This window comes from Camelina sativa, chromosome 15 (genome assembly GCF_000633955.1).
Source record: "Camelina sativa cultivar DH55 chromosome 15, Cs, whole genome shotgun sequence".
In the NCBI taxonomy this organism is placed as follows: domain Eukaryota; kingdom Viridiplantae; phylum Streptophyta; class Magnoliopsida; order Brassicales; family Brassicaceae; genus Camelina; species Camelina sativa.
Window position 1 is genome coordinate 23,068,237 of NC_025699.1, and position 19,964 is coordinate 23,088,200.

The 19,964-nt window shown below is 37.8% G+C and overlaps 3 protein-coding genes across 3 annotated transcripts; 2 read left to right on the forward strand and 1 right to left on the reverse strand.

Annotated features, from left to right (window-relative positions):
• On the forward strand, positions 9,845-10,216 carry LOC109129151 (uncharacterized mitochondrial protein AtMg00310-like). Its single transcript, XM_019236797.1, has one exon. It carries the CDS (start codon positions 9,845-9,847, stop codon positions 10,214-10,216), a length of 372 nt encoding a protein of 123 aa, XP_019092342.1.
• LOC109129152 (uncharacterized mitochondrial protein AtMg00310-like) lies at positions 10,878-11,249 on the forward strand. The gene has a single exon (XM_019236798.1). It carries the CDS (start codon positions 10,878-10,880, stop codon positions 11,247-11,249), a length of 372 nt encoding a protein of 123 aa, XP_019092343.1.
• LOC109129190 lies at positions 15,880-16,848 on the reverse strand. Its single transcript, XM_019236892.1, has 2 exons — positions 16,594-16,848; positions 15,880-16,195 (listed from the first exon to the last, which is right to left on the reverse strand). The coding sequence occupies exons 1-2, from the start codon at positions 16,840-16,842 to the stop codon at positions 15,953-15,955; spliced, it is 492 nt and encodes a 163-aa protein (XP_019092437.1). The 5' UTR covers positions 16,843-16,848; the 3' UTR covers positions 15,880-15,952.

The window sequence follows — 19,964 nt, forward strand, 5'->3', positions numbered from 1 at the left end:
AAAGGAAGGTGGTTTAGGTAAATATCTTGGATTACCTGAACTCTTTGACAGGAAGAAGAAAGATCTATTCACTAGCATAGTGGATAGAATTCGACAACAAGCTTGCAGTTGGTCAACCCATTATCTCTCAGCAGCTGGGAAGACAACCTTACTAAAATATGTCCTAGCAGCCCTGCCAATCTATTCAATGTCGTGTTTCAAACTCCCCAATTCCCTGTACAGGCGTATACAGTCGGTGTGAGAACTGAAACCAGAACTCTCCTTCCGAAGTGTTTTTCGAGTGGAGGAGCTCACCACCGTTAAAGTTCCGAACTTAAACTGAGAGTTTCTGAGTGATAAAAGTGTATATTATTACTTGAGTGTAAAAGTTTTTGACCCCCATACAATGACTCCCCCTTTACGTATTTATACTAGTTTATTATACACAATCAATGCCTAATTAATTATTTACGCTAATCTCGCACCCTAATCAATCTGATTGAATGCGGAAATCTTTGACCGAGCCCGAACTGCGAGCTGATTCGTGGGACACCTCTCCGCATTCCAGCCTTTTCTTTGGGCCTGATGGGCCGACCAATACTACGCCCTTGGCCCGTTTAGCTTGTCTGGCCTAGGCCCCTTGCTTGTTATCCGAGCTGACGAATTGTGGGTACAACAGTTGCCCCCCAAGTCTCCCGAACTGATTAGCTTGGGGCACTTTTTGATTTCCAAACGACCAATTTCGAGAAACTGAATATTCCCCATATCTCATGATTTGATCGTGGTAATGATGGGATTTTCCTTCCCGAACAAACTCTGGGGCCCACTAGGTAGCTTACACGCTACAAGAGAGAAGACAAGCGGACCGAGACCTCTCGCTTCCCTAGGCAATCATTACTTCCTGGTTCTGTGTCTAAAGGTAAACTTATCCGACTTCTCCCTTCTACTCTTAAACTTTAGTTTGCTTTTTGTTGTCTTCCGTGTTTTTCTCTCGTTTCCTATGTTCCTTGCTATTCGCTAGAAATTTCTTCAACTCTCCTTTGTCTAGATCAATCCCTTTCACTTTTACCCAGAAAGCATGTCACCTCCGAAATCTACACCGGGTAAAGCCGCAAAACTTCTTATTCCGGGCGTTTACGTTCCCCATCAGCCGTCGATTCTCTCTGCGGAGAACATGGCTGAGATTTTGGGATCCACCGAGATTCTGCCGGAAATCAAGATCAGATTCCCAGAAGCTCATGAGTCCCTAGAGAATCCTCCTCCTGGCTACTGTTGCGCGTTTGAAATCTTTTTCTCTGCGTGCGGATTGTCATTCCCCCTTCCTGAACTAATTGTAAAGATGATGTTCGAGTTGGGCTTCGCACTTCCCCAGATGTGCCCGAATTCTGTTTGGACCGTCCTTTGTCTTCAGACTTTGGGAGAGGAGTTCGATTACAAGCTGTCCTTGGTCGACTTCCTTCAAATTTACACAGTGAAAACAGGTCGCACCAAGGGCACTCATTACGTAAGTCCGCTCTCTGCACTGAAGGTCTTTGACGACTTCCCCGAGAAGGATGAGAAATGGCGAAAGTCTTATTTCTATTTTCCAGTTAACAAGCTCACCTTCGGACACCTCTCAAGTTCGCTTCTTACCTTTTTCTTGTTTCTATTTCAGATTACTTCGAGCGCGGTCTGCTTTGCCCCACGTTCGCGGAGTTCTTCTCGCGGTTCTGTAGCTAAGGTCAGATTGCCTGGGATTCCTTTTCGTGTGAAAGGATTAGAGAGTCCGGAGTCAGACTTAGAGGACGTTCTCTCGTTTGCTCCGACCCTATAAGCACCTCGGAGATGAACTACAGAGAAGAAAGAGCTTGCAGGGCTGCTGAGAAGGAAGCGAAGAGGCAAATGGCTGCAGCTCTTGCTGAAGGCAAAGCTCGCATCCCTGCCAAGAACTCCGGCTCTTCAGTTCCTGAGATGAGCGAGATTTCCGTGTCCCCAGCTTGCCCTTCGAGCTCCCTGCTGATTCTTTCGGACCTTCATTCGGTCCATCCGAGCCTCCTAAGATTGTCATTGCTGATTCTAGCGATGAACCACGGGAGGTCATGGCTCCCCCTCCACCAACAAGAAAAACCTCCGTCGAGGTCAGCTCCCAGCGGGTTGATTCATCTAAGAAGAGGAAGGAACATGAGACTTCCACCTCTTCCCGCGAGAAGAGCCGTGCCCGGACTAGTTCGTCGGGAGACAAGCGAAGTAGATCCAGTTCGAAAGATGGGGGTCCCTCCTCGGAGAAGAGATCTAGGGAGTTTCCTCCCACTAAAGAGTCTGGGGGTTCCTCCGTGAAGCTACCTTCGAAGGAACAGCGTCCTTCTCCTCGAGGTAAGAATGACCTGAGGTGTTTTCGCTTCAAGTTTTTATTATTCCAAATATTTAGAGTAAAATAACATTGCTCATACCATGCAGCTCCCCCCGCTTCTCCAGCTGATCTGATGAGGAGCTACACACGGCCTGGAGTTCGGATTCCGGCGTTCGCCGACATGTCCGAAGTCAACCGTGCGAACTTTTTCTGCTTCGCGGATAAGATTGACGAGGTTAGCGACATATACATCTTTGTTTCTCTTTTACTTTATTATTATCTTTTTCGTCTTTAACAAGCCAACTTTCCCAGCTGATGATCGAGTTTAACACCTTGGTGGCATCCTACGAGGATCAGCTGTTTGCTTCCCCCTCGTCCTCCGAGGTGAGCCTTCTCAAAGAGAGAGTTGCTGACCTAGAAGCCCAAGTGGCAGAATATTCTAGGCTGGAGGCCGAGAATGCCAAAACCATGGAGAAGGCCGAACAGATCCGAGCTCGGATGAAGAAAGCAGAGGTAGAGGTGCTTGATCTCGGGGTTGCCAATGAGGACCTCCGAAACAAACTGAAGAGAGCGGGTGACCTTTACTATGAGGCCACAGAGAGTGAGAAGGTGGCAAAGAATAAGTTGCACGAGGTCGAACTCTGCAATCAGCTTCTGGAAGCCGGTAACAGCTGCGAGATCAAGAAGGTGCGGAGGGAGGAGAGACAAACAATGATGCGGACTCTCCGTCCGTTGATCGAGGAGGTGAAGGTTCAATTTGAGGAAAGGGAGAAGTTAGTTCCAGCCGAGATTAGGGCTAACCGGATGCTGATTGAAGAAATCTCAAGGGGGGAGATTCAGGATATCGAAGCTGAGCTTGGAATTTTGCGAGCTGATGAAGAGAAAGCCAACGAGGAGGTCTCCAAGATAACCCTCCGCGATTTCGACCCCTCTGCCTTTTCAGACCTTTTGATAGATACGCCAGAGCTGTTATGCAACGAGCACCCCTTGAGTATTACCATTGATGAGTCTGGAACTAACTTCGAGCGACTGTCGAACCATGGGATGGACGCCTTTCAAACGAATACCAGATCGGAAGTGGAGATCGCAGAGATGAGCCTGGTCATTCCCGAAGTGGCATCGGATCCTACCCTCCCTTCTGATACTCAGTAGAACTTTCTCGGAGTTGTTTGGCACGAGCTGCCCCCCAGTTGTTGTTTTTTTTTTCTTTTTGAACCTAATTCGGAGTTTTTTTTTTTTTTTTGGTCGCGGTGACCACTCCGTACGCGAATATTTCCCTTGAAATCGAAAAACTCTTTTATCTTTATATCTCCCCAACTTCCGTGATACGAAGTAAGACTTCGGTTTAACCGACTACGAAGTAAGACTTCGGTTTTGTTTGAAAGTTGCGAAGTTAGGCTTTGGCCTTAACTGAAATTTGCGAAGCTAAACTTCGGCCCTTTCTTTTAAAATAGGAAGTAAAGATATTTTTACTTGCTGAATACGAAGTGAGACTTCGGTTTTAATTGAAATATGCGAAGTTAAACTTCGGCTTTTTAGTAATTTGCGAAGTTAGACTTTGGCTTGTTTGTTTGTAAATAGGAAGTAATGAAACTTTTATTTACTGAATACGAAGTGAGACTTCGGTTTTAATTGAAATATGCGAAGTTAGACTTTGGCTTTTTAGTAATTTGCGAAGTTAGACTTCGGCTTGTTTGTTTGTTTTGCTGGTCAACCATTATTAATAAAAAATTGAGAACTTTTGATTTTATTAAAATGGATAGCTGGACCCTAAGTGGGCTGCCTACGTACCCTTATCTGGATCAAGCCAACCGTAGTTCGATACAAGAATATTAACTATAGAATAGTTTGAGATGCAAGGAATTCCAGGACCTCGGGACTGGTTTCCCCTTCGAATCTTCCAGCTGGTAAACTCCATTGCGCACTTCGCGAGTGATTATGTGCGGTCCTTCCTAGTTAATTACGACCTTCCCTGCATTGAGCTCCTCGGTGTTCTCATAGACTTTTCTCAAGACCAAGTCCCCAACTGCAAGCGGCCTACCTCGGACTTTCGAATTGTAGTAGCGAGCTACGGCATTCTGGTAATTCTGCATCCTAACCAAGGCTTGATCCCGGCGCTCATTAATGACATCCAGTGTATCCTGCATAACTTCTTCGTTCTCCGCAGCTCGGAGAGGATTCAAGGTCATACGGACTCCGGGTAGTTCGAGGCTGGCTGGGACTACGGCGTCAACTCCATAAACTAAGGAAAAGGTGTTTTGTTTGTAGCTCGTCGAGGCGTGGTTCGGATTGCCCAAAGTACTCCTTGGAGTTCGTCTGGCCAGCGCCCTTTGCGAGAATCCAACCGTTTTTTTAGGTTCGCCAATATAACCTTGTTCATTGCCTCGGCTTGTCTGTTCCATTGCGGGTAACGAGGAGTTGACTTGTTAAGCCGTATTTTCCATTTCGCATAGAAACCTTCGAACTTCGAAGAGATGAACTACGGGCCATTGTCCGTAACAATTTTGTGTGGAATACAGTACCGGTAGATTATGCTCTTTAATATGAACTGTTCTACTTCCTCGCTTGTCACCTTAGCGTAAGCCGCTGCCTCAACCCACTTAGAAAAGTAATCAGTAAGAGCAAGTACATACTGAACTCCTCCTGGTCGCCGATGTAACGGACCAATGATATCCATAGACCATCTCATGAACGGGTAAGGTGCGGACACCGAAGACAGGAGTTCGGTTGGCTGATGGATTGATGGAGTATGCTTTTGACACTTCTCGCAGGTTCGGGAATATTTCTCGCAGTCGGCGACCAGAGTAGGCCAAAAATACCCTTGTCTTTTGATTTTGAAGGCCAGAGTTCGCCTTCCGGAGTGGTTTCCATTGGGACCGTCGTGAACAGCTCGCATCAATGCCGCGGGCTCCTCACCAGTAACCCATGTCAGATAGGGACCTGCTGTACTCTGGCGCAAGAGTGTTCCGTTATAGACGCAATACCGTGCACTGACAATTTTAAGTTTTCTTGCCGCCCATTTGTCAGCAGGGAGTTTACCTTGCTCCAAGTAAGCCGAGATCGGACTCCGCCAATCTCGTGCTCCCCAATTGTTAGTGTTCGTGTTGCTTGGGGGTTTATCGGGTAGGACAATTTTGTCCGGGCTCGGAGGCCTAGGAATTACTGGAGGTTGGACATCCGAACTGGTTTCCTGCTCGTCAGAAACAGGTGTGACTACCGCAGCTGGAAGAGTATCCATGGGTGAGGGACTGGAAGTAGTCGCGCGAGCTGCTGCTTCGTCGGCCGCCTTCTTTTTTATTGCTCTAGTGATGACGTTCGAGCTTTCCAACCGTATGCTCGGGTATTCGTTAATTTTGACCAGGATAATTCTTGTCGCTGTTGGGTCCGAAGTCGATGATAATGATGCCAGGGCATCTGCAGCTGAGTTTTCACCTTGCAGGATCTTAGTGATTTCAAATTCGACAAATTTTGCTGCTAATTCTTTGGCCGCGGCTAAGTATGCTTCCATGCGCCCGTCTTTAGTTTTGTACTCCCCCAGGAATTGGTTGGTAACTAACTGTGAATTGCAGAAAGTTTGTAGTCTCCGAACTCCAATTCCTACAGCGAGTCTGAGTCTGGCTAAGAAAAACTCGTACTCGGCCTCATTGTTGGATGCATTGAAGGCCAGATGGAATGATTGCTCGATTACTTCGCCGGTGGGAGAAACAAGGCGAACTCCAATTCCAGCGTCTGTTTTGGATGACACACCGTCCACGTGTAGAGTCCATGGGACATCTACACTGCTTTCAACCGAACTAGCAAGTGGAAGTTCTATCAAGAAATCTGCAAGGACCTGTGCCTTTGCGCAAGTTCGAGTTCGGAACTCGATGTCGTACTCACTAAGCTCCACTTACCATTTCGCCAATCTGCCAGACTGGTTCGGACTGTGAAGCACCATCCAAAGTGGTTGCATCGTTAAGACAACAATCAAATGCGACTGGAAGTACGGACGTAACTTCCTCGCAGAAATTAGTACTGCTAAAGCCAATTTTTCCATCATCGAGTACCTCGATTCGGCTCCTGTGAAAGACTTACTGATGTAGAAAATTGGCTTCTGCTCCCATCTTTCCTCATAAACTAAAACTCCGCTCACCGCGCTTGCCGACACGGCTACATAGAGGAATAGTGGTTCACTGAGCTCAGGCTTTGCTAGAACTTGTGGTTCAAACAAGTAGGTTTTTCAACTGGGAGAACGCTGCTTCGCAGTTCTCGTCCCATGCGAATTGCCTCCCTCCTTTTTTTAACAACTGGTAGAATGGGAGACATTGATCAGTTGATCGGGAAATGAAGCGGTTAAGTGCAGCTATCCGTCCGTTTAGGCATTGAACTTCTCGCAAGGTTTTCGGGGAACTCATGGACAAAAAAGCGTTAATCTGCCTCGGGTTCGCTTCAATTCCTCTTTCAGTTACGATATAACCCAGGAACTCCCCTGACGGAACGGCAAATGTACACTTCGTGGGATTGAGCTTCATCCCAAACTTGTTCAGGATCTCGAAACACTCTTTCAGATCCGCGAGGTGCGAGCTTGACTCCATCGATTTTACCAACATGTCGTCAATATAAACTTTCATGGTTCTCCCGAGCTGTTTCTCAAACATCCGATTTACCAGCCGCTGGTAGGTTGCTCAGGCATTCTTCAAGCCGAATGGCATCACTTTGTAACTATAGGTTATGCGGTCTGTGATAAATGCGGTCTTCTCTTGATCGTCGGGGTTCATGAGGATCTGATTGTACCCGGAGAAAGCATCCATAAAGGACATCAGCTCTTGTCCGGAAGTGTATTCGACTAACCTATCGATGTTTGGAAGAGCAAAGCTATCCTTAGGGCAAGCCTTGTTCAGGTCGGTGAAATCAACGCAGACTCGTGATTTCCCATTTTTCTTTTTGACAACTAAAGTATTGGCGAGCCACTCTGGGTATTTGACCTCGCGTATCTGTCCAGCCTTCTGTAGCCGCTCTACCTCTTTGTGGACAATTTCAGCCCGCTCGGGGCCGAGCTTCCGTCGCTTCTGCTTCACGGGTCTAAATGTCAGATCTACATTAAGCTCGTGAGAGATGATCTCGGGTATTATCCCCTGCATTTCGTCGACTGACCAGGCAAAAGTAGTAATGTTTTCCTTGAGAAAATAAATCAAACTAGTTCGGAGCTCGCTTCTTAAAACTGCCCCTATCTTGATTTCTTGATTCGGAAACTTTGAGTTAATGAATATATCCTCTGTGAGGTCACCTTGCAACTGCTTCCGAACTGGATTCTTTGTGACCTCCAGCTGTGGTTGCTATTGGATTAGGAGTTTGTGGCTTGCGAGGTAGCAGCTTCTCGCAACTGTTTGGCTCCCTAGGATTTCCCCTTAAGGAATTGGGAACTTGACGCACTGATGGTACGTAGATGGGACCGCTTTCATCTGAAACAGCCAAGGTGTCCCTACTATAGCGTTGTAGGCCGCAGGTCAGTCGAAGACCGTGAACTCCACCATTTTAGCTATTCCCTGAGTGGAAACAGGTAAAGTTATCGTTCCTAGGTACATTGAAGTTTCGCTGGTGAACGAGACCAGTGGAGATGGAGGTCCTGCGATGTGCTCTCTCCCGATGCCCATCCTTGTGAGGGTTTCCAGAAAGATTAAATCGACCGAGCTCCCAGTGTCTACCAAGATTCGGCACACTTCGTAGTTCGCTACATTAAGTGAAATAACGAGTGCATCATCGTGAGGAGTATCTAGGTCCGGACTTCGGGGTCGAAGGCGGAGTCTTTTTAGCAGGTGCTTCGAATCGGGGTTTGCCTACTGGTGCAACTTTATGCTTTAGTGCAGCAGCAGCCCTTTCTTCCTCTGCAATTATCCAGTTTGAAGCTCGGTGTAGTGCGTCCTGGATGGTAGGGAACTGATTTACAGTCAGCTCCTCGCGGAAACAAGATTCGTGCCAAAGGCCATTTTTCAGTGCGGCCAAAGCAGTTGAGTCTGAGAGCCCCGGAATCTGGACCTGAATTTCTTTGAATTTTGTTATATAGGATCGGAGAGATTCTCCGGCAGCTTGGTTCATATTCCAAAGCTGAGCGCCTGTTACCGCGGTTTCGATTAAGCTAGAATAGTGCTTAATGAAAGAAGTTGACAGCTCCGTGAAGTTGTTAATGGAGCCAGCTGTCAAAGATACAAACCAGAGCAGAGCTGGTCCGCAGAATGTTTCTGCAAACAACTTGCATTACCTGGCGTCTGCTTCATGAGGCTCGAGGTCAACACGGCTAGCTATTAACAAGAAGGTCTTGAGATGACTGGTCGGATCTTCTTTTCCCTTCGTAGCTCGAGAATTTTATTTTGTCAGTATCTTTGACGCGGACTCGGGCTACTTGATCAGAGAAAGGAGTTCGCTTCGATTCTTCAATCACCCGAGAAATATCCGGTGCCGAAGTGGTTGCACTGTGCATCATAGATCGCATGTCGCGGATCTCATTCTGCATTTTGTGGAACTCGGGTATTGAAGAGTAACCCGGAGTCAAGTTCTCTTGCCGAACACTTCCTCCCACTGGAGGAGGGATCTGAACTGGAATCCCAGAGGACCCAGCAACTTCATCTTGAACCGGAGCGTTACTAACCCCAGCCAATGGTGGTGCTGACTGAGGAATTACCTGTGGTGGGAAAGTATTCCCTGGGGTTGCTGGTATCGCTGTCGGCTGCAAAGTGACAAATGGAATGGTTTCGGCTAAGTCTAAAGCACGTCGCCGTGGGTTTTGGTCGAAGGACAGGAGGTCGACCCGATCGGCATACGCCTGGTGAGAGGCAGAAAGAAAGATCAGCAATCGAAATTGAGACCGCTTCCAGCCAGGTGGAAACCTGACCTTCCAAGCCGTCGAACACTCGGACAGAGCAGCAGATGCAGCTTGCTGGCGATCGGACTATTCTGTTAGATCCTACAAATGCTTTTGGATTGTTTCCAGAGTTACCTGATTAGCAGATGCTTGGGCCATTGCAGAATCTGTTCGATAGGGATTTGCGAAAAGCGTCAGAACTATATGAGTATAGGTGATGACCCCCATCCTTCTAGCGCCAAATGTGAGAACTGAAACCAGAACTCTCCTTCCGAAGTGTTTTTCGAGTGGAGGAGCTCACCACCGTTAAAGTTCATAACTAAAACTGAGAGTTTTTGAGTGATAAAAGGGTATATTATTACTTGAGTGTATAAGTTTTCGACCCCCATACAATGACTCCCCCCTATCGTATTTATACTAGTTTATTATACACAATCAATGCCTAATTAATTATTTACGTAAATCTCGCACCCTAATCAATCCGATTGAATGCTGGAGTCTTTGATCGAGCCCGAACTGCGAGCTGATTCGTGGGACGCCTCTCCGCGTTCCAGCCTTTTCATTGGGCCTGATGGGCCGACCAATACTACGCCTTTGGCCTGTTTAGCTTGTCTGGCCCAGGCCCCTTGCTTGTTATCCGAACTGACGAATCGTGGGTACAACAGTCGGTGTTAACACGCTTCTGGTGGGACAAAAATATGGAGAAAAAGAAGATGTGTTGGGTAGCTTGGAAAAAACTTACAAGAGCAAAAGGAGAAGGGGGACTCGGGTTTAGAGACCTACAGAGCTTTAACAATGCCCTCCTGGCTAAGATCAGCTGGAGAATCCTCACCAACCCTGAGTGTCTCTTGGCAAGAGTGCTCCTAGGAAAATATTGCCACTCCACTCCGTTTCTAGATAGTGTGGCTCCCGCCTCCTCCTCTCATGGCTGGAGGAGTATACTAATTGAGAAAGATCTCGTGAAATCACAATTAGGGAAGATTTTTGGTAATGGGGAGGATACTCTTATCTGGACAGAACCGTGGCTCTCCCTTACCTCCCCAATAACCCCAATGGGACCACCTCCATAGGACAGAGCGAATCTCACTATTGCAAGTCTGATATCTCCCATCACCATGGACTGGGATAGAGAAAAACTTCAGGAAACCCTCCCAGGATATGTTGATCAAATCCTGGAGATCAAACCATGTACACTAGGGGCAAAAGATACTTACGCCTGGCTCCCAACGACCTCTGGTATCTACTCTGCTAAATCTGGTTACTATGAGAGTATTTTCCACGACCCAGAGAGTGGCTCCCTGCATGACTTAACTAGCGGATTTAGCTGGAACACCCACATCTGGAAGTNATAACTAAAACTGAGAGTTTTTGAGTGATAAAAGGGTATATTATTACTTGAGTGTATAAGTTTTCGACCCCCATACAATGACTCCCCCCTATCGTATTTATACTAGTTTATTATACACAATCAATGCCTAATTAATTATTTACGTAAATCTCGCACCCTAATCAATCCGATTGAATGCTGGAGTCTTTGATCGAGCCCGAACTGCGAGCTGATTCGTGGGACGCCTCTCCGCGTTCCAGCCTTTTCATTGGGCCTGATGGGCCGACCAATACTACGCCTTTGGCCTGTTTAGCTTGTCTGGCCCAGGCCCCTTGCTTGTTATCCGAACTGACGAATCGTGGGTACAACAGTCGGTGTTAACACGCTTCTGGTGGGACAAAAATATGGAGAAAAAGAAGATGTGTTGGGTAGCTTGGAAAAAACTTACAAGAGCAAAAGGAGAAGGGGGACTCGGGTTTAGAGACCTACAGAGCTTTAACAATGCCCTCCTGGCTAAGATCAGCTGGAGAATCCTCACCAACCCTGAGTGTCTCTTGGCAAGAGTGCTCCTAGGAAAATATTGCCACTCCACTCCGTTTCTAGATAGTGTGGCTCCCGCCTCCTCCTCTCATGGCTGGAGGAGTATACTAATTGAGAAAGATCTCGTGAAATCACAATTAGGGAAGATTTTTGGTAATGGGGAGGATACTCTTATCTGGACAGAACCGTGGCTCTCCCTTACCTCCCCAATAACCCCAATGGGACCACCTCCATAGGACAGAGCGAATCTCACTATTGCAAGTCTGATATCTCCCATCACCATGGACTGGGATAGAGAAAAACTTCAGGAAACCCTCCCAGGATATGTTGATCAAATCCTGGAGATCAAACCATGTACACTAGGGGCAAAAGATACTTACGCCTGGCTCCCAACGACCTCTGGTATCTACTCTGCTAAATCTGGTTACTATGAGAGTATTTTCCACGACCCAGAGAGTGGCTCCCTGCATGACTTAACTAGCGGATTTAGCTGGAACACCCACATCTGGAAGTCACATTGTTCACCAAAACTAAAATTATTCATGTGGAAGTTGATGAGAGAAGCTTTACTGGTGGGAGAGAATCTGGAGAGACGAAGGATAAACGTTGAGGCGAAATGTCCATTTTGTGGCAACCTCGAATCCACCCTCCACCTTTTCTTTTCATGTGATTTTGCAAAGAAGTCTGGAAACTTGCTTCTCTGAAGGAACCGTTGAACCCGCACCTATTCGCGACCGTTAGTGTGACAACCCGTCCCGCGGACCCCACTAGCCCACCGCTAGCCGCCCCAATGGACCGTCCGTGGACCCCACTAGCCCACCGCTAGCCGGCCCAACATACCCCAAGCTGGCCCTGCAGGGCATCGATCCTAACCCCTCACTGGGCAAATGGAACTATTCATCCAAATCCACAGTAGGTTATTGGTGTACCAGGCGTTCCTCGAACCCTGGTCCCCACCCTTTAACAACCTTCCCACAGGACAAGCTGTAACCAATTGATATGCAGCTCATAAGTTGGTTGCAAATAGGTTATAGATTAATTGATAAATAATTGGTTACAAGTTAAATAGTGGTGCAACTTTAAATTATTTCCATAAATCTTAAAGAGAATATTCTAAAGAATCATTTGATATCATCAAAATTACCATATTAATTTCCATTATTAAATTATTCATCCATATTAAATTTTTTTGATATATAACTTAACATATTAATTTATTAATTATCATTATACTTCATCCCTCATTTTTATATATAGGTCTATTTGCTGAAATAAATAAATTATCATATTATTTATTATAATTAAAAAATAGTTTTATTTCCGGATATATCATAAGTTGAATTTTTAAAAACTAATATAAATTGTTTAATCTATAAAATATTCAAACTTTAGTAATATTATTCTTTAAAAATAATATCCCTTTATAATAAAAGGGAAGTATACAACATTGTTTTGTAATCTATATAATTTTAATAAGTTGGTTACAAATAGGTTATAGATTAATTGATAAATAATTGGTTACAAGTTAAATAGTGGTGCAACTTTAAATTATTTCCATAAATCTTAAAAAGAATATTCTAAAGAATCACTTGATATCATCCAACTTATCATATTAATTTCCATTATTAAATTATTCATCCATATTAAAATCTTTTGATATCTAACTTAACATATTAATTTATTAATTATCATTATACTTCATCCCTCATTTTTATATATAGGTCTATTTGCTGAAATAAATAAATTATCATATTATTTATTATAATTAAAAAATAGTTTTATTTCCGGATATATCATAAGTTGAATTTTTAAAAACTAATATAAATTGTTTAATCTATAAAATATTCAAACTTTAGTAATATTATTCTTTAAAAATAATATCCCTTTATAATAAAAGGGAAGTATACAACATTGTTTTGTAATCTATATAATTTTAATAAGTTGGTTACAAATAGGTTATAGATTAATTGATAAATAATTGGTTACAAGTTAAATAGTGGTGCAACTTTAAATTATTTCCATAAATCTTAAAAAGAATATTCTAAAGAATCACTTGATATCATCCAACTTATCATATTAATTTCCATTATTAAATTATTCATCCATATTAAAATCTTTTGATATCTAACTTAACATATTAATTTATTAATTATCATTATACTTCATCCCTCATTTTTATATATAGGTCTATTTGCTGAAATAAATAAATTATCATATTATTTATTATAATTAAAAAATAGTTTTATTTCCGGATATATCATAAGTTGAATTTTTAAAAACTAATATAAATTGTTTAATCTATAAAATATTCAAACTTTAGTAATATTATTCTTTAAAAATAATATCCCTTTATAATAAAAGGGAAGTATACAACATTGTTTTGTAATCTATATAATTTTAATAAGTTGGTTACAAATAGGTTATAGATTAATTGATAAATAATTGGTTACAAGTTAAATAGTGGTGCAACTTTAAATTATTTCCATAAATCTTAAAAAGAATATTCTAAAGAATCACTTGATATCATCCAACTTATCATATTAATTTCCATTATTAAATTATTCATCCATATTAAAATTTTTTGATATCTAACTTAACATATTAATTTATTAATTATCATTATACTTCATCCCTCATTTTTATATATAGGTCTATTTGCTGAAATAAATAAATTATCATATTATTTATTATAATTAAAAATAGTTTTATTTTTGGATATATCATAAGTTGAATTTTTAAAAACAAATATAAATTGTTTAATCTATAAAATATTCAAACTTTAGTAATATTATTCTTTAAAAATAATATCTATTGAATTAAAAAAATTTCCTGAGTAACGGGTCAAAATTTGAATATTTGAATTCAATTTCATATTTTTGTTGAATTTTATAATTTTATATAATATAATAAACTTTAAATAATTTATTTTGAAATATTTTTAAAATATTGAAACTTGATATAAAAGTTAGAAACTATAAACGCATTAAACTGATTTGTTATAGCAATGTCAATAATATGTCATTATAATATGAAAGAATTTCAAGAAACCAAGTATATTAAAACAAAAAGTATAACGATATATTAAATTACTAATAATATAAGAACTCACTTTTTAAAAACCAAATTTACAAAATTATGTCTTATAATGAAATTCAAGTTATGATATAGAATATACATTGTTGAAATAACTTCACATACATAAACGAATACAATATATTAAAAAAAATTTAAAAATATAAAATATACAAATTTTTGTATAAAATAAAATTTAACTAGTGTTATAGCACGAGTACTTTTCTAGAATCATTAATAATATAAAACTTACAAAATATGTGTCTTTTTCAAGCAATCATATTTAGCATATGATTTTATTGCATAATGTTTTATCCAATTTTTTTTTTAAAACAATCACATAAATTATATTTTATATAAAAATTACAATGTAACAAAAAAATTTCAACCCGTGCTCTAACACGGGTCTTAATCTAGTTAAAAGTTAATTAATATGTCATAGTTAACCTCATCCATTAGAAGTTTATATATAACTATGCAAGAGTTTGGGCGCACCAACTGCGTCTCAAATTACATAAGTCTAAAAACCCCTCATTTAACTACGACTTAAAAAAAATTTTATTTTTAAAACTTTTTTTGTGAAACACCTAAAATAATGGTATTTGAACCAAAATAACAAAAACAAATTTTTTAAAAGAAACAGAAAAAGTTTATTTTTTTACTAAAACTAAAAAATTACGTGTTTTCGCCAAACCGAAAAAGCATTATAAAGATCACATATTTTTTGTTGTGTATTTTTATATTATAAAAAGATGAATTCATTTCTAAATTTTTATTCATATTTAATATGATAACGATTTAGTTATAAGCATAATTAAAACCATTAAAATAGCTTCAACTCAAACTAAAGGTTTATTTGATCATTTTACGTATATTGTATCCAGATATAAATATCAAAAAAACAAAACAAACATAATTGCATCGAAATATAATTTTTTGGACACATGAACTAAAAACAGTTGTTTTAGAAAATTATTTGATAAAATTAATATTTTATACTATTAAGGGCTTGACTGGTAGAGCATATGATGGGTCTAAGGTCTTTTAACATCTAATCATGTTTTATTAGTTGATCATATAAGAGAGCATAGAAAACTTTTAAATGTTCTTATATGTTCAACATCTCAATGCTTTTTCATGGAGTTTTTTTCATAAGTATAAGGCTTTTAAAGTAGTAAAAAAATAATTTTACCCTAACCAATTTAATTATTATTGTACAATAATCTCAATGCTTTTTTTTTCCTTTAATTTTACAAACTTTAAATTGTTGTGTCCTCCACTATTTAATGCTTTGACCTTTTATCACATTTAACAATACTTTTCAAAAGACTATGGGATTATTTGACCTTTTATGAGATTTTAAATGATTTTAATGATTTTAAGGAAGTTGATATGATTCCAAGTAAAATTCTTTCAAATCTCATCTAAAACCATAAGATTTGGATTTCTGTATTTTTAACTAAAGAAACTCTTTCAAATCCTCCATAATCCCAAAAAATCATTAAAAGTCTAAATCCACAAAATGTTTTGAATAACAGTCGATTTTAAAGTAGATTTTTAAATCATTAGTTCAATAACAGTGAATTTCATTAGACTTTTTAAAATTCATTATTAAATAACAAAGGATTTGTAAATTTTACACAAATCACTTAAAATGTCATGTTGAATACATCTCCCCTATGAGTCTTTATACTGTATTAATTAGAAAATTCATTTATTAACAAAACCATCATATAATATCATAAATTAGCCCACATTGAAGTTAAAGATCATAATCTAAAACTCTGTTATTATTCTCTTCAGCATGATACAACAATACCAAGATTGTACATAATTTTTGAAATTGTTTTTCAGAATTTTATTAAAGTTATGAATCAAATTCTGATTCACTTGTAGGTGCACCGACCGGAGCGATCTCTCTTTGTTTTGTTGGAATATCCCATCCATACCTGAAATACTCTCTTAGAAATTTGGTGTGACGGACATATACTCCTTGTTCTTTTGCAATCCACAGACACACATTAGGGTTCATTCCATTATATGTACCATCTATACAATTTAGGCTCGGAAAGAAAGCTTCAAAAAACACATGATGTTTATAGTTTGGTCCCTAAAACACAAAGACAAAAATTGTTTAACTCTATTGTACAGTCAATAATGTATATCTTTTTTTTTTGAACAGTCAGCAATGTCTTGAGTGAATAGTTAAATCTGTTTTGAGTATATTCTATATAAAACAAAATGCATTAAAGCGAAAAAACAAATATTTTCAGAATCCAGTTAACCTTTTAAAATACATGAAAAGTTATAATATTACTTACATGTGGCATAAGTTTTTTTAGATTGAACTAAAAAAACAAAAACAGGATTCATTCCATAAGATATTTGAATTTTTCAAGAATACAACAAGACTCATCCCTAGTTTAATGTACCTAAAAATATGTAAAGATATATATATATATATATATATATATATATGTATATATAAACTTAAAATTTAATTTTTACCTGCCATAAGTTACACCGATATAAAACATTTGGAAAAATTATAAATTTGAATTGAAAACTCTCGCCTATGTTAAGATATGTAATTGGAAAACCATGTGTGTTACTCTCGCATTGGACTTTCAGTTTCTTGTTAAACTGAAGCTGATTTACAATTTGGAGATGAAAAGTTCTGAAGAAAGGAGGCAACAATGAATCTATAGAATCAAAGGAAAAGAGGACTAGAAGAAAAAAAACCAAATATTTTCCCATTCTTAATTCTCTGTAATAAACATTTCTTATATGATTAAAGATATATACACATACACAGGAGGCTAGTAACACATATTTGAAGTAATATATCTAAAGATATGGTAATTAGTAATTACTAATTGTGCTAAAGTTGACTAAATCAAAGTGTCCATATGGTAACATTTGACCAAAATCAAAGTGTCCATAAAGTAACATTTGAATAATTTAGATAGTAAATAAATAATTTACCTAATATAAGAATATTATATTATTATTCACGTATACAATAATTTATCAGGATCCTGTTATAATAGCTAACTAGATTTGGACCTGCACGTATGTGCGGGGTTGATTTTAGAAACTAAGTTTACTAACATATTTATAAACAATTTTTTAGAAATGTTATTAATATTCAAGATCTAAACTCTAATTTGGTTTAGACAAAAAGAAATATCAAATTTGTTTTTGTTATCAATAAAGAAAATACATTAAAAAAAAGTAGTAAGAGAAAACGGTATGTTTATTTTGGGACAGAAAATGCGTCTTGTTCCGTACATGTTAAGATTTTTCTATCGTATAACTAAGATTTTAATAATAATTTAACTATTTGAGATTTTATATTCTATCGCATAACTAAGGTTTTAATAATAATTTAAATATTTGAGATCTTATGCTAGTCTTTACGACCCAAAAAAACAAAATTACCTTTTTGATTTTTTCTCTTCCAATCAAAAATAATCTACCCCTAAAATGTAAAACAAAACAAATGTGAAGTTACAATTTATGTAATATATTAAAAGCAATTTATCTTTTATACCACACATATATATATATATATATATATATATATATATATATATATATCTTACGCTATTTGTAGATAGATGCATAAGTCTAGTACATAATTACATGTTGTTTTCATCTATATAATTCTAAATATAGTAAAATCAATCACAAGTAAATTATACTACACATCAAGAAGTTCCTTGATTTTTCTCCTCCCTATTTTTTTTTTCAACCAAACATTAATAAATTAAAAGAGCACTCCAAGATTGGTTGCCCAAACAGAAGGATAAGAGTTTACAACTTCTCCTCCCTGTTTTACCGCAGAAAATACAGACATTACAATCGTAAACATTTTTAAAAGTCTTTTAATCATGCAATTTCAAAACTTTGAGTAGACCATGGGCTAGTTCGTTTAATCATGCAAGTTTTTCTTAATCTGTCTCTGCTTTAGTTTTAGCGACACTAATTACGGAATTCATTACTTTTAAGTCGCTCACTTGTAATTTGAGGGTTAAAACGAACAGACCTTATAATATATTATTGAAAACTTGAGAGTTACAACTACAGTAACGTTATATTCTATTATAACATATATAAGTTATAATAAAATTTAAAACCTGTAGAGTTGTGCAAAAGGTGCGGTGTAGCAGTTTAAAACCTGTAGAGTTGTGCAAAACCTGTATTCTGAATTTTTTTTATTGAAAACATTGTAACAGTTTTTCCTATGATTTTGGCTTTACATGTCACTCTGTATAAACCACCAAAAAACAATGTGAGAAAACATAGGCTTAAGAAAACAATCCAATTTTAAATTAAGAATCTTAATATGTTACTGATGATGCCAAATTTATTCAAAAATGGCATATTCGTTGTCCTGTTAACCGCTCAGAGTCAAACTCTCATTAATACATGTATATATACATGGGAATGGAATTATCATAACCTTTCATCCTAATGTTCACGTGTACTTAATCTTATATACTTGCTTTTAGAAGTACAAAAAGCAAAATAATAATTTTAGTTTACATGTAATTTTGAGACTATAATACATGAATTTAATATATTATTAGTTTAGTGAATTAACTTAATAGTTTTTTTCCCTAGTTTTTTTTTGCTTCATACTCAAGATGTCACTGGGTCAATCTCCGAGGGAAAAAATCTGAAACAAATAAATAACTTGAGGTTAGAAAAAACACCAAAAGAACTATTTTGATTTTATAGAACCAAAAAAAAAAACACCAAAAGAACACCAAAAAAACACCAAAAAATATTTTAATAGAACTACAGCGATGAATCTGAGTGATCAGCTTGTCAATAGAAGCACTATTTATACAAAAACAAATAAGCTGTCATTTAGGGTTATAGAAAAATCTTTCATCATTAAAAATATATTTTTTCTTAATAGTTATGGTTCCTAAAATTACTCCAAATGGTTAGGAAAATAATAATTCTAAATTTTCAAAAATACATTTACAACTGTGATCGATAAAGGAAAAACATTTGTTATATTGGTAAATATTTTAAGAAACAATCAATTAGTTTGTTATTAAAATGGTATATTGTTGACTGTTTTGATTTTTAATTGCGATTTTTTATGGCAAGTACAAATTAGTATTAGGGATATTTAATTATGATTTCCTTATTATCTATGTTTAATTGTTTTTTTCGAGATTTTGGTATTAATTTCTGAGATTTTCCTAGTTTAAGTTGCTAAGATTATATAAACTTCCTTATAAATTAAGCGTTAATTAGTTTTAATTAGTTGTTTAAATTCTAGCTAATTTTGTGGGTTGATTTATTTTGGATTTTATAGTAGGTTTTAATTGTTTCCGATTTTATAGTAGGTCTTAATAGTTTCCGATTTTATGTGTTATTATCATTTAATACTAGATTCGGACCCGCACGTACGTGCGGGATTGATTTCAAGAATTAATGTTATTTATCAGGTCTACAATATATTATGTATGTGTGAAATTATGTTTATAAACATATTTTTAACAAATATTATTAATATTTATAATCTAAACTCATATCAGTACAATATTCTATTTGTTTTAGTCAAAAAGTAGGATCAGATCTGTTTTGTTATTAGTAGAAACAACTACAGTTAAAAAATAGCAAAAATAATATGTTTATTTCTGGACAGAAAAATTCGTCATGTCCCATACATATCATGTTTTTTCTATCTGAGAATTGTGGTTTTGGATCAAAACTGATTTCACAATAACATTTGGATCGACACGACGATGCATCCAAATCAAATGCGAACTGAAGTGATCGGTTATAAAGATTAACCAAATTGGATTACCTAAATTGTCTAGCTGGGGGAACCCACATTGATAGGCCTACCTTGTAAC